We start from the raw sequence: 13,018 nt of genomic DNA, 5'->3' as shown, positions 1-13,018 counted from the left end.
AGAGAGAGAGAGAGAGAGAGAGAGAGAGAGAGAGAGAGAGAGAGAGAGAGAGAGAGAGAGATTTATAGATATACAGATAGACAGAGAGACACATATAGATAAGAGAGGGAGGAAGGAAGTCAAGTGAAGGAGAAATCTTTGGAAATGGTTTGTGGCAAGTGTGTGGGGAGCCTGGTTGCTATGCGACGGACGAGAGAGGCACAAGGGAAGTGAGCTTCTATTTTTGTAGTCTGAGTTTCCAGGGTGCAGACTTGAGCTATTCCTGGAACCAGAGTCATCCACATGCACACACACTGGCATGCATGGGGGCACACGCACACGCACACACACACACACACACGTAAACAAAACTGCTAATGCAAATTACACATACACCGACAAACACATATTCACTCGCACGCACGCACGCACACACACACAGATCCACATGCATTAATATGAGCGGATCATGAAGATGCCCACACTCCATCGGCAGCCAATAGGCTTGCTGCTCTATCTGCTACAGTGCACCACACACACACACACACACACACATTAACATAATGAAGGATGCTTCACAACGCACACATGTATGTGTGGATGGATGGATGGATGTGTGGAAGTGTAGAAGGTGTCAAAGCAAGTGTGTGTGTGTGTGTGTGTGTGTGTGTGTGTGTGTACGTGTGTGTGTACACGTGTACGTGTGTGTGTGTGTGTGTGTGTGTGTGTGTGTGTGTGTGTGTGTGTGTGTGTGTGTGTGTGTGTGTGTGTGTGTGTGTGTGTGTGTGTGTGTGTGTGTGTGTGGGATGGTGTTATATTCATTAGGGACGAACAGCAATGTAGGATTAAAGAGCAGATGGGGTGAACAAGGAAAATAGGAATCAAATGTGTGTGCGTGTGCGCATGTGCGTGTGTGTGTAGAGTTAATAGAGATAACACTGGGACCGGGTTGGCCAGACACAGGCCCATTAAAAGAGTACACGAGAACGTCTTGAATGTGTGAGCGAGTGTACGTGTGAAACAGCCTTACCTTCACGTCGGCCTTCTTGTTGAGTAAGCTCTTGGCTGCTGCAATGACAAGCAGAGGGGAGAGAAGCTGTCAGCAAAGGCAAATCTCCTACCTACGAGGACATGAGCAGAAGAAGTGCAGCTGGAGCCACGACAGCTGATCCAATGAGCCTCATCATTCACCGAGTAGTGAGCAGCCATCTTGGTTCTAAACGCTAACTGGGTTTCGGTCCCCCACCACCACCACCACCCACCCAGTGAACGCTTGGAACCGAGATGGAACCGAGATGGAACCGAGATGGAACCGAGATGGCCGCTACAGGTGAATAAGGCGCATTGGAAGACGACAGCTATCGTGCTCAGCCAAAGCTGAGAAGAATAAGGCCACGTGAAGGCTGGCTTCGCAAACGGGGTGTATGTGTACTGTGATGTGTACTGGACATGACATGTATACTGTATGAGCTCCTGAGATGCAGTGCTGAAATGCTCTGAGGCCTGAGGATTGGGGACAATAATGTATTTCTTTGCCAGAACAGTATCTGTGAATAGAGAGGCATTGGAACCCATTGTCTGGTTGTGGGGGATATCGATGCACGTGCCATTGTTCTGATCTCATAGCACTGAGGAAGGGAGGAGGGAAACAAAAACAAGAAGACATTGGTTTCAAACATTATCCAGCGGCTAAGCAAACTCTACAGGGGTCTTAAGAAGGATTAGTCGACACATTCAACTCTCTTATGATGGGTGTGTGTGTGTGTGTGTGTGTGTGTGTGTGTGTGTGTGTGTGTGTGTGTGTGTGTGTGTGTGTGTGTGTGTGTGTGTGTGTGTGTGTGCGTGTGTGTGTGTGTGTCTGCTAGGATACGCCGTGTGTGTGTGGGGGGGGAAGGAAGAATGACTAAGCCCCATTAGCATAATACCCATCAATCTTTCACATGGTGGGGGGGGGAAAATGGCGAATAAACGGGCCGGGTGTAAGAGCCATCTGAAGCGTGAGCTGTTCCTGTGGTGCTGAGGTTCAGGAGCTGTAGTGGTACCCTGCAGTGATCCGGTGGTTCAGGCTGACTCCTCCGCACATCCCTATTACCCCCGAGGTGGGCATCATACAGGTTAATGAACACGGTTTGGGTTGGCGTCTTTCAATTTACTTTCCCCTCCTTTACTGCCGTAGCCACTTGAGCCATTTAGCAGACGCTTTTATCCAAAGCCGCTTTTCTTTTTCGCCTTTCCCTGAGGCCACTTGCAGTGAGTCCTTATGCTACATGTGGTTAAGGAGCAGATAGGGGTCAGCAATAAGGATTAATAGGACACTTAACCCAAACCTTCCAGCTGGGAGACAAACACCCTGACTAACCGCTACACTGACTAAAGGAAATGTCTGCTGGATCAAATTTAATTGTCGTATATTCCAACAGGAATGAAGAAATATAATGAATGAGCAGTGATATATTGTGTAATAATGAGCAGATGAAAACTGCCAAACAATCTGCAAAAAGGACCTTAATAAGTTTAACTCCACCTCCCTCTGTGCTCTTTCCTCCTTGCCCGAGATGCAATAACACTTCATGCATGTTTCCTCTGGAGATAACGTATGAGCATAACCAACCACTGTGTTTTATGGGATGTATTTCTCATTGTTTTTGCAGTAAGCCCCAACCCCCTCTCCTCCTCCTCCTCCTCCTCCTCCCACCTCCACAGCGATAGACTCAACTAGAACTGGGGCTATTTCAGGAGCTGAGTGCAATTCCAAGTCTAATCACATCCAATCACATCAGCATCGCCAACTTACGTCAAAACACTATTCTTGGCATTTATTCTCTCTTGGTCTCTCTCTCTCTCTGTTTCTCCCTCTGAATCTATCTCACTCACAGTCACACTCACACACACACCTTCTCCCAACCTCCCTCCCCCTCTCTCCCTGCACAGCTCTCCCTCTCATCATCTCTCGCTTCAGTAGGTATGCGTCACTTTCCCCGGCTCCCGTGGCCAACACAGCAGGAGGCGGCGGTCCCTTCTCCCCAGTGACCTGAACCCCGTTACTGCTCTCAAACACACTCATCTCGTGGTGGAAAGGGCTGCAGACCACAAGGTGGGATAAAGCACATCTCTGGACCAGGGACAGGTGGTGGTGGTGGTGGTTTGGAGGTGGGGACGTATAGATGTGTATAGAGAGAGGGGAAGGGAACAGCAGTTGTGAGTGTAAAACAAGAAGAGAGAGAGAAATATAATGTGAAAGAGAGAGAGAAATAGAGAGAGGTAATATGTGAGAGTCAGGGAGAGAGAGAGAGAGCGACAGCGGGAGTGAGAGAGCGAGAGTGAGAAAGTGTGAGAGAGAGAGAGAGAGAGAGATTACTGCTGGGAGAGAAAACTGTGTATTCAGCATCTGTGGAAACTGTTAGAGCATTACGTCATTATTGTCCAGATCTCCCAGGTTACTTTACATAAGAGTTATTAGTACTGAGGAGAGAACAGGATGTGTCAAAAGCATGTAAACGCTTTCTTTGGACAAGATAGAGTAGAGAAGGGAGGGAGAGAGGAAACAGGACCTGAAGAAGACTGAAGAGAAATAACCTTTGGTAAAAGCGAACACAAAAGAATACACAGCAAAGTTCTTGAATACATGTACACAGAAAGAACAAAAACACACATAAAGGATTCCATTGGACTGATCGGCAGGTAACCGTGGCAACCTGCGAGGTCAAAGGTAACTTAGGAGAGAGGAGGGCGGTGCTCCTTACCTTGGCACAACATACATGAAGCAAGAAGAAAGAGGAGGAGAAGTTAAGAGAACATGATAGGAAACATGGAAAAGAGTGAGAAAAAGCTAAAGGAAGCTGCTACACACCGAGGCTAGGAGGGGCATGGGTCCACGCGATTAACCGACCAGATCCAGAGCTGCTATTCAACCATAATCACACAACGTGAAATACTGATTGCTGATATATTCAGTCTTCAAGAGATAATAAAAAAATTTTGTGGGATGTTCAGCACAAGACGTACAATAAGACACGCTGCTGTTGTGTCATTGGTCATTACAATGTTTTTCTGTGGTTTCATGAGATCCATATCTTGCTGAAAAGATCATTAGGAATGATTTCTAGTTGAAGGTTAGTCTTGTTTTTGAGGAGCTGCGTGTGACCACTTTTCACAGTCTCAGTTTACTGCATATAACTAAAACATGTATATGGCATCAGAAATAATGATGTGTTCAAAATTGTGTGTGCAAGCTCAACACAGAGTGAGAGTGTTCAGGGCCTGTCTGGAAACCTGCAAGTAGAGGCATCTCATAAACTGCAGTGGTATGCATCTCACATTTTAATCAAAATGTCTAAATATAATGCTTATGTGATGATCAGCAGCACTTTGTTTTAGGCCAGCCCATCGACAATTTTTTTGCATTTCATTGCACTAACTTTGAACTTTAACCTACTTGCAAATTACAAGCTACTGGCAATCTCCCTATACTAACCATTTGTTTTTAAATGGACAAAATATGAAATATTCAATAGTTTGTCTCATTCTCATTTGTTAACAATACAAACAGTACAACCACCGCCGTGCTTATTATTTTTAGAGGCGGGGAAACTAGGAATAATTTCCATGATGAGATTTGTGAATAAAATTGCAGTTGCAGTTTCCCCCTGACATTTTACCACTGCCACTTTCCATTCCGATACAGCCCTGCGTGCATGAATTGGTTCATCTACGAGTTTGTTTCATCTGTGTTTGACTGTACATACGGGTGTCTATCACGGGTGTCTATCAGCATTGAGTCTTCCTCTACTGTACGCGTGTGTGTTTAATAAAAGTAGAAGAAGTGGAAGTATAAGAAGTAGTAGTAGTAGTAGTAGTTGCAGTGCAATCCAGCAAGGCAGCGTGCGGGATGACATTGATGCGGAGAGGCAGAGCACTATGAATATTTGATGGGGGCGAGGGAGGAACGCGGAGAGGACACAGAGTCTTGGCTGAAAACACTGAGAGCAGAACAGCTCCCTGTTCTAGTGCTGGTTCAGCATCCACGGCCCACACATACCCATTAACCCGCCTGCCTGTACGAATGTGTTGTTTGTATTTATGTCTACATATATTTTTGTGGTTTTTTGGATGTAGCTTGTATTTTTCATTCATATTTTATGAGAATGTTTTACAGGGCATTCTGGTAGAATAGTTTTGAATCTCAACGAGACTTCCTGGTCAAGTTTAAATTAAAAAAAACGTTACCTCCCACACTGTGGTCACTGTGGAGGGAAATCGTGCAGCTGTGATATGGATGACTACCATGTAATGACGGCTCTCTGTAATGCTTGAATTATGTATTAATATCATGTGCACTTAAAAATGCTTCAACTCAAACAGGAGGGTCGGGGGGGGGGGGGGGGTCAGGGGGAGTTTCGCTGCATTTCCTGCGAAATCAGCCAGTCTTGCATTTTTACACAGCGTTATTAACCGTGCACCAGAAGTCCCCCCCCACCCCTTGCAGCAGCGCATGCACTAGGCCAGTGCTCCATGCAGCATTCACTGGACAGCACGCGGGTCGTTCCATTCTGGTAAGTAAAGGGGGGTTTCATCTTCCTTATCAGACAGATAAAGAGACAGAGGCCGATAGGAAGAGACAGAGAGATCATGTCAAAAAGGAGGATATGCGTTTGAGACCACATGTGGGAGGTGAAGAAAGAGTATATGAATGAATGAATGAATCCAAAAGATAATGGGTATGAAAGAACTCCAGAGAAAGGTAAATGCAGACAAATGTATGAGTAGTATAGGGTGGAACAGAGACCTGTGAGGTCAGAGGTGACAAATGGGAACATGACAAGAGAGAGAGACACACACACACCACACACAGAAAAAATAGAATGGATGAGAGTTAGAAGCCATAGTGAGTGATGCTGGGCACAGGCAACTGCCTAATCAGAGTAGAGAGAGAGAGAGAGAGAGGGAGAGGGAGAGAGCAGAGGGGAGTCAAGGCACTGCAGATGAACCAATGGGTGCGCGGTGGAGAGGTGCCGAGGACAGGTCTGCCATCATGCTCTGAGCGTCCATGCCAGGAGAAACGGGGGAGGAGACAGAAGAGGATGGGGAGATGAGGCGGGATCACACCCTAGGCGTGCCCGGGGCCCCCCCCCAGTGCTACCTTGTTCCACCAGCCCTGCGGTGGTGCCGGCCGCGGCAGCCACCGCAGCCGCCGCTGCCGTGACCGACGCTGGAGCGGTGGACTGTCTGCTGCCAACTGTTAGTGTTCACGACACCAAGAGAGAGAGAGAGAGAGAGAGAGGGGGAAGAGAGCCAGACATACAGAGAGAGAGAGGGAGGAAGAGAGAGAGAGGGAGAAGAGAGAGGGAGCCAGACTAGCGAGAGAGAGAGGAGGAAGAGAGAGAGAGAGAGAGAGAGAGAGAGAGAGAGAGAGAGAGAGAGAGAGAGAGAGAAGAGAGAGAGAGAGAGAGAGAGGAGAGAGAGAGAGAGAGAGAGAGAGAGAGAGGGAGAGGAGAGCGAGAGAGAGAGAGAGAGAGAGAGAGAGAGAGAGAGAGAAGAGAGGAGAGAGAGAGAGAGATAGAGAGAGAGAGAGAGAGAGAGAGAGAAGAGACAGACATACAGAGAAGAGGGAGGAGGAGAGAGAGGGAGCCAGACATACAGAGAGAGAGGGAGGAAGAGAGAGGGAGCCAGACAGCGAGAGAGAGAGAGAGAGAGAGAGAGAGAGAGAGAGCCAGACATCCAGAGAGTCCCAGCCACAAAGAGAGAGAAGAAGAAAGAGAGAGAGATACCCAGCCACAGAGAGAGAGAGAGACAAAGTGAAAGGCAGAGATGGAGGTAAAAAGAAGATGGAAGGAAAAAGGAAAATGAAAAGAGGAAGTGAAAGAGGAAGAAGGAAGGGAGGGAGAATGGAGAGAATGGAAATGAAAGGGCATAAATAAAGTTAATAAGAAAGTTAATAAGATGAATAGAGTTGATCAAATAAACTGTGGGAGTATGTGTGGGTTAATATCAGAGAAAACACAACACATACGTATGTGTCACACACAAGAAGCACAGTGCGGACATGGTCGTGGAACGTGGAACTGCATTGTTATGGAACTAGTTCAGGGAATCTTTTCATCTTTATTGAGCAGAATAATAAATAAAATACATGTGGGATCTGTACTGAAATGCAATGCCTAAATTAATAAAAAACTAAATTAATGTTAGAAAGTGTTGCGCTAATACATCCTCAAGTATTGAGTGGTTGCAGGAAGGCATAATTACACTCCATTGTTTCAATACAATGCCTCAATCTAACAAGAATTTATATGTGGTACTCTTGAGAAGAGCTTGACAAGTGTCACAATGAATGCTCTCTGTATCTGACTCTCCATCTCTCTCGCTCTCTCTCTCTCCCGCTGTCATTGGCAGGTTGACCCAACTTGAGTAACAGACCACTTCTGAAGAGGTCAAGAGTGAGAGAAATCTGATTTGAAGGGTGGTCTGAGAGACACCCACACACACACAAAACGCACGCGCGCGCGCGCGTGCGCGTGCGTGTGCGTGTGTGTGTGTGTGTGTGTGTGTGTGTGTAAGAGAGAGATGTAATGCTGTGAATTCTCAGCCCTGCAGTCTCCTTCCAGAAATGCTTCCATTGTCAATAGGATATTACTGGAGCAAGCCAAATCTCAGAATGCTTTTCATACACAAAGTCAAAAGCTTACCGAAATACATAGAACCACAGATACAAAATACACAGACAGACTCAATGATGATATCAACAAAATATCCAGTATTTCTGCATAGTTTTACTGAGTCACTCCACAGAGTCAACCATTTTTTTTAAAGACAAAAGCCCTAAAACTTGGTTATTTTATGTTCATTTATTTTTACCTCTATTTTTTGTCTTCCACACCTGGTCCATTTCATGCATCCAACACCACTTACAATCACACTCATCAAACACACACCTCCCACGGCCTTTTTAAGTGGCCAGACAGATACAAATAATAATCAATTGATTCTAAGGACTATTTAAAAAGGTACAAAATTAGTGTTTGGATAGAGATGGCTTTTGGATGATGTCACGTAAAGTGGCTAAGCTCCGCCCTTACCAGAGAAGTTCCGAGACACCAGCATGGTAGTGAGAATGGCGCCCTGTCATGAGAGAAACAACCAGACTGGTGACTTCAGGTCCCTTCACATCGTTGACATGTTAGGATTGTTACGTCATGTTGTCTATCGCAAGCTGCTCTGTGTTTTCACTATAGAACGCACGCTGAATAACTTATTTTAATACGTATGCTTTAGGACAGTAGCCGCATGTTACATCTTACACTTAATATGGTGCTCACACCCTGACACACACACAAACAAACACACGCCCACACACCTTGAGTTTTCTCCTGGCGTTGAACTTCTTCAGGCACTCCACGGTCTCCTGTCTGTGCATCATGGACGCCACCGTGGAACGTTGCTGCAGGAAGAGGAGGAAGATAAACAATAATACATGAGAGAAAAAAACGTAAATTGTGGGATAAAATAGGAATTCCAAATATCCCAAAATATGACATCTGGTTTATGTCCCAATCCATTTTGGTGAACATGTTTTTGTATGTGTGTCTGCGTGTGTCCAAGCACTTCGGATGAGTGTGCAAAGATTGGTTGCATAACGTCATCCAATCTACATGGTCGACGACAGTCAATATGAATCAATCTGCCTGTCTGGGTTCCATCTGCGTTCATCTCCCTCAGGCTTTTGGTCTGATCACAGAGACTGTCAGCTGGCTGTCCTTGTTGCTGCCCGTCTCTCTGTCCGTCCGTTTATCTTCAGTGGTTAGACCCCCAGGTGTGCAAAAATAAATTACGAAATGCCCCAAGAAGGCGTGGCCCATGGGGGCGGAGTCGAGGCCTGAGGTCCGCAGAACCACCAGCCAACGGCAGCCCTCCTGAGCACAACACACCACAATCGCCATGGTCCGATGTGGAAGTCACACAGTAGCCGCACTAGCACGGTTTAGCCCTCGTACAGATAGACGTGCGCGCCATCTCCGGTGACCATCTGTCATCCGTTTTGCTTACCCATTAGTTCTGGTCTTTCTACTCATCCTACTCTGGCTGTCTGCTGAGCTGAACATCTCTCTTTCTCTGTCTCTCCATCTATTTGCCGGTCTGTCTGTCTGTATGTCTGTCTGTCAACCCAGCTTTGTGTCCGTCCGTCTATATGTCTGTCTGTCTGTTTGTTTTTCTGTTTACCAAGCTATATGTATGTCTGTCTGACTGTCTGTCTGTTCACCCAGCTGTCTGTCTGTCTGTCTGTCTGTCTGTCTGTCTGTTCACCCAGCTGTCTGCTGGGGTTTGGCGGGGTACTTACGCAGACCCATGGGTGTTTGAGGGCCTCCTGCGCTGTGATCCTCTTGGCCGGGTTGATGGTCAGCATCTGGTTGATCAGGTTCTTGGCTTCAGGGGTCACTGTGTCCCACTCGGGAGACGGGAACTACAGAGACAGACAGGACGACAGAAAGACAGACAGACAGTCAGTCAGACAGGCTTTACTTTATACATAGTACCGCTCACATGTTTAGAGTAGCAATGACGTAACAGGTAATCAGCTGACCAATTTTTCCATTCAAATGATCAGTGTCTTATCATCAACCACGATATCATCTACATCTGAAAGGTGACCATCTCTCCATCTCTATCTCTGCGTTATTCATTGGTCTGGGAGCTATAGATTGTTCCTCTATTGAGGTACAGTTCAAACCATTTGACTACTCTTAGTGGAATGAAGGATTCTGTTACACCATCGGGCCGCTAGCTGAATAAAGCAGGATTTATTTATTTATCGATTTATTTATTTATAAATCATAATGATAGTGTGATTCTGGGTCCATTCAGGCTTGCCTAGTCCACGCACCGTGACTATAAGTTAGGTTCAAGGCCTTTTGGAATCAAAATGAGGCTAAGAAGTTACATGAGCTACAGGTACGGAATAAGAATGAGGGCATGAAGGGAGCAGAGGAGGGAAGGGAGAGAGCAGAGAGGGAAGCAGGGTCAGAACAAAGACATGTAGTGAAAGAGAAGGGAACAAGAGAGTAAGAGGAGATGAACAGACAATTAGAGGGGCAAAGAACAGAGAGAAACTAGAATATGGTGTTGCGGGACAAAGCCCAAGGAGAGGGGTGGAGAGATGGATGAGAGGAGGACAGGAACAAAGCCAGATGAAAAAGCAAGGACATAAAAGGGAAGGAGGAAAGGAGAGGAGAAGGGGCGAGTGGGGGGGCTAGCCTTTACCAGGACCGATGGAGAAGAAACAGTGAATACGTCAACGGATCAGAAATCAGCCATTCCCAAGTAGGGTAAGAGAAGAAGGAAGAAAGGGGAAAAGTGTGGAAGAGGAAAATGTGTGTTGGGGAAGGAAAGTGGGTGAGGAGGGAGAACAACAAGAATTAGGGGAGGTGCGAAAAAGAGACAACGAGAAGTTATTCAGTGTAACTTCTTAGCCTCAAAGATGTGAGGATGGAAAAGAGGAGCGGAGAGAAAAAAAGCGGATAAGGATAAAATGCATGAAAAGAAGGGGGGAGGGAGAAGAGGAGAAGGGGAGAGGAGAGAAGAGAGGGAGGAGAGAGGAGAGAGAGAGGAGAGAGAGGAGAGAGGGGCTCACATCGTAGGCGCCAGCCTTGATCTGCTGGTACAGCTTGTGCTGGTCCTCGTCCCAGAAAGGAGGATAACCCACCAGCAGGATATACAGGATCACCCCTAAGACAGAGACATGGAGACACACACACACACACACACACACACACACACACACACACACACACACACACACACACACACACACACACACACACACACACACACACACACACACACACACACACACACACACACACACACACAAAAAAAGGTTTTCTAATGGACGCGCCAATAAAACATATGTGATGCTTTAGTTCCTGGCTTATAGCCGCAGAGCGAATGCGAGCCTTCCCCTGGTGCTAGGCTCACCGCAGGCCCAGATGTCCACCGGCTTGCCGTATGCCTCCTTCCTCAGTACCTCGGGGGACAGATAACCCGGTGTCCCCGCAAACCCTACAGCAACAACACATGATGTGGCGATTAGCAAACATGTGTTATCGCCACCCCTCTCACCACACACACACACACACACACACACACACACACACACACACACACACACACACACACACACACACACACACACACACACACACACACACACACACACACACACACACACACACACAATCGATCAAGTGCCCATGGTCACTTGATCTACTTCCACAGATTTATAAATGCGCTGACAGAAGATGGAGAAGCTTTGATGTTTTTGATTTCATATATTTCAGTGCTAGCGGGGGGGGGGACAAGTGATGTGGCATGTGTAGTAGGGAGTTGAGCTAAATGTTTACTCCTGCACCGGCGACTGGTAAAACCGATGGGCTGAGCTGTCCCCAGCGATGCGGATACGTACCGAACCAGGCCTGCTGCTCCCCCTGCACCTCGATGGCCAGGCCGAAGTCGGCCAGCTTCACCGCCGCGTTCTTGCATTTGCTGGCCAGGAGCAGGTTCTCTGGCTGCGCACGGAGGGAGAGAGAGAGCAGGCGGTGAGGGGGGGGGGGGCTTAGAAAACAGACACACGGTACGCAGGTGACCAACAGCATAGGTCAGGAGGAGCTGCAATGGACTCACAGTGTGGGGTCGAGAGGGTGCTTATTTAGGAGTGCTTTGGAACATCTTAGCCGTGACATGCATTCAGGTTGACGGCCGGGCTTAGTCAAGAAATCCATGCTTTAACAAAGAGTGACAACTGCTATTGGCCGAACGGTTCTGAAGTACCGCTCCTTTCGCTTCACGGGCCACGTCTCCGTGGCTCAGATAAAACAGCCAATCTCATTATCCTCCCCCAGTCGGGGGAACGCAGCTCTATAATGATGGCTGCTACCCTGTCTTTATAGCCCTCTCTGCTTCACCGTCTACCATTTTCTTAGGATTGACAAAAGAATACTACCTGGCGGTCGAACTCGGAATAGGATATTAGGACCCAGGAAGTCTGGTAAAGCCAATCAGCTGAAAGCTCCGACTTTCCTAGCAACCAATGATGTCCTAATGAGGGTGCTCTTGAATTTCCCCTGAGCATAACCATCGCTGAGATAGTGCTGTCAGGTGCTACTGACACACCTGCACATCAACAACAGGCAGATGCAATTGCTATTTCTGCCCTTTTCGACGAGGCTTAGGACCCTTATTTTTCTATTCCTACGAATTACTAGTTGTTACTGCCATGTCCCCAGAATATCATTGCTCAATATAACCCTGTGTAACAGTGTGCATTTGACAAAAAACGACTTTGACACCGTCTAGTTAACCCTCTGTGTGGCTCTCTGCCTACACCATCCTATCGCCTTCCACAAAATCTCCTGCCGGCGCCAACAGAGACTCACAGCCGTCCAGTCGACGCAGAGGGAGGGAGCAGTCGACGCAGAGAGGCTCGGAACGGCGGCGGGGGGGGGGGGGGGGGCGCTGAAGCAGAAGCGATGGAGCGAGTGATAGGCACAGAGAGCGAGAGAGAGAGCGAGGGCGAGAGAGACGATGAGATGGATCTCAGTGGGTAATCACAGGGCACTATGCGTCCTGCGTGTCATCACCCTCCTGCCGCCGGCGTTTCGGCTGCGCTTCGCACTGCGGCTGGACAGGCTCGCCAACGGTGCAGCGCCTAAAGTGATCCGTCCAAAACGGCGGTGGATAGAGAATTCTGATGCAGCGCAAAGCTGAGCTCCCGTTGGAAAAGGGCAAAAGCCCTGCTGTCTCTACGTGCGAGCCCAGGTCGCCCCCTCGCTCACACGTAGAGACAGCAGGGGCGATAGTGCATCTAAGCGAGAGTGTGTGTTCTTTAATTTTGTTTCTACGGGCAGTTTCTACACACAATCATGCCTACCTCCCGTGTTTCGATCAAGGGGAAAGATGGGAGGGATAAAGCGGCCCTGGAGAGCAGGTGTGGGACTCTCTCTCTCTCTCTCTCTCTCTCTCTCTCTCTCTCTCTCTCTCTCTCTCTCTC

At 47.7% G+C, this 13,018-nt stretch overlaps 1 protein-coding gene across 1 annotated transcript; it reads right to left on the bottom strand.

Annotated features, from left to right (window-relative positions):
• Window positions 1-1,009: 1,009 nt before the first annotated feature.
• On the bottom strand, window positions 1,010-12,371 carry LOC311373447 (calcium/calmodulin-dependent protein kinase type II subunit beta-like; the record flags this gene model as incomplete). Its single annotated transcript, XM_084490217.1, has 8 exons — window positions 11,435-12,371; window positions 10,948-11,031; window positions 10,604-10,698; window positions 9,314-9,436; window positions 8,333-8,416; window positions 8,055-8,097; window positions 6,119-6,214; window positions 1,010-1,047 (listed from the first exon to the last, which is right to left on the bottom strand). Coding segments are annotated over exons 1-8 (753 nt in total), but the record flags the coding sequence as incomplete, so codon positions are not given.
• Window positions 12,372-13,018: the final 647 nt, after the last annotated feature.

This window comes from Micromesistius poutassou (assembly GCF_964030765.1).
Source record: "Micromesistius poutassou genome assembly, contig: SCAFFOLD_1487, whole genome shotgun sequence".
Lineage (NCBI taxonomy): Eukaryota > Metazoa > Chordata > Actinopteri > Gadiformes > Gadidae > Micromesistius > Micromesistius poutassou.
Note: the sequence above shows the minus strand (reverse complement) of the source record. Positions and strands in the feature narration are given on the sequence as shown.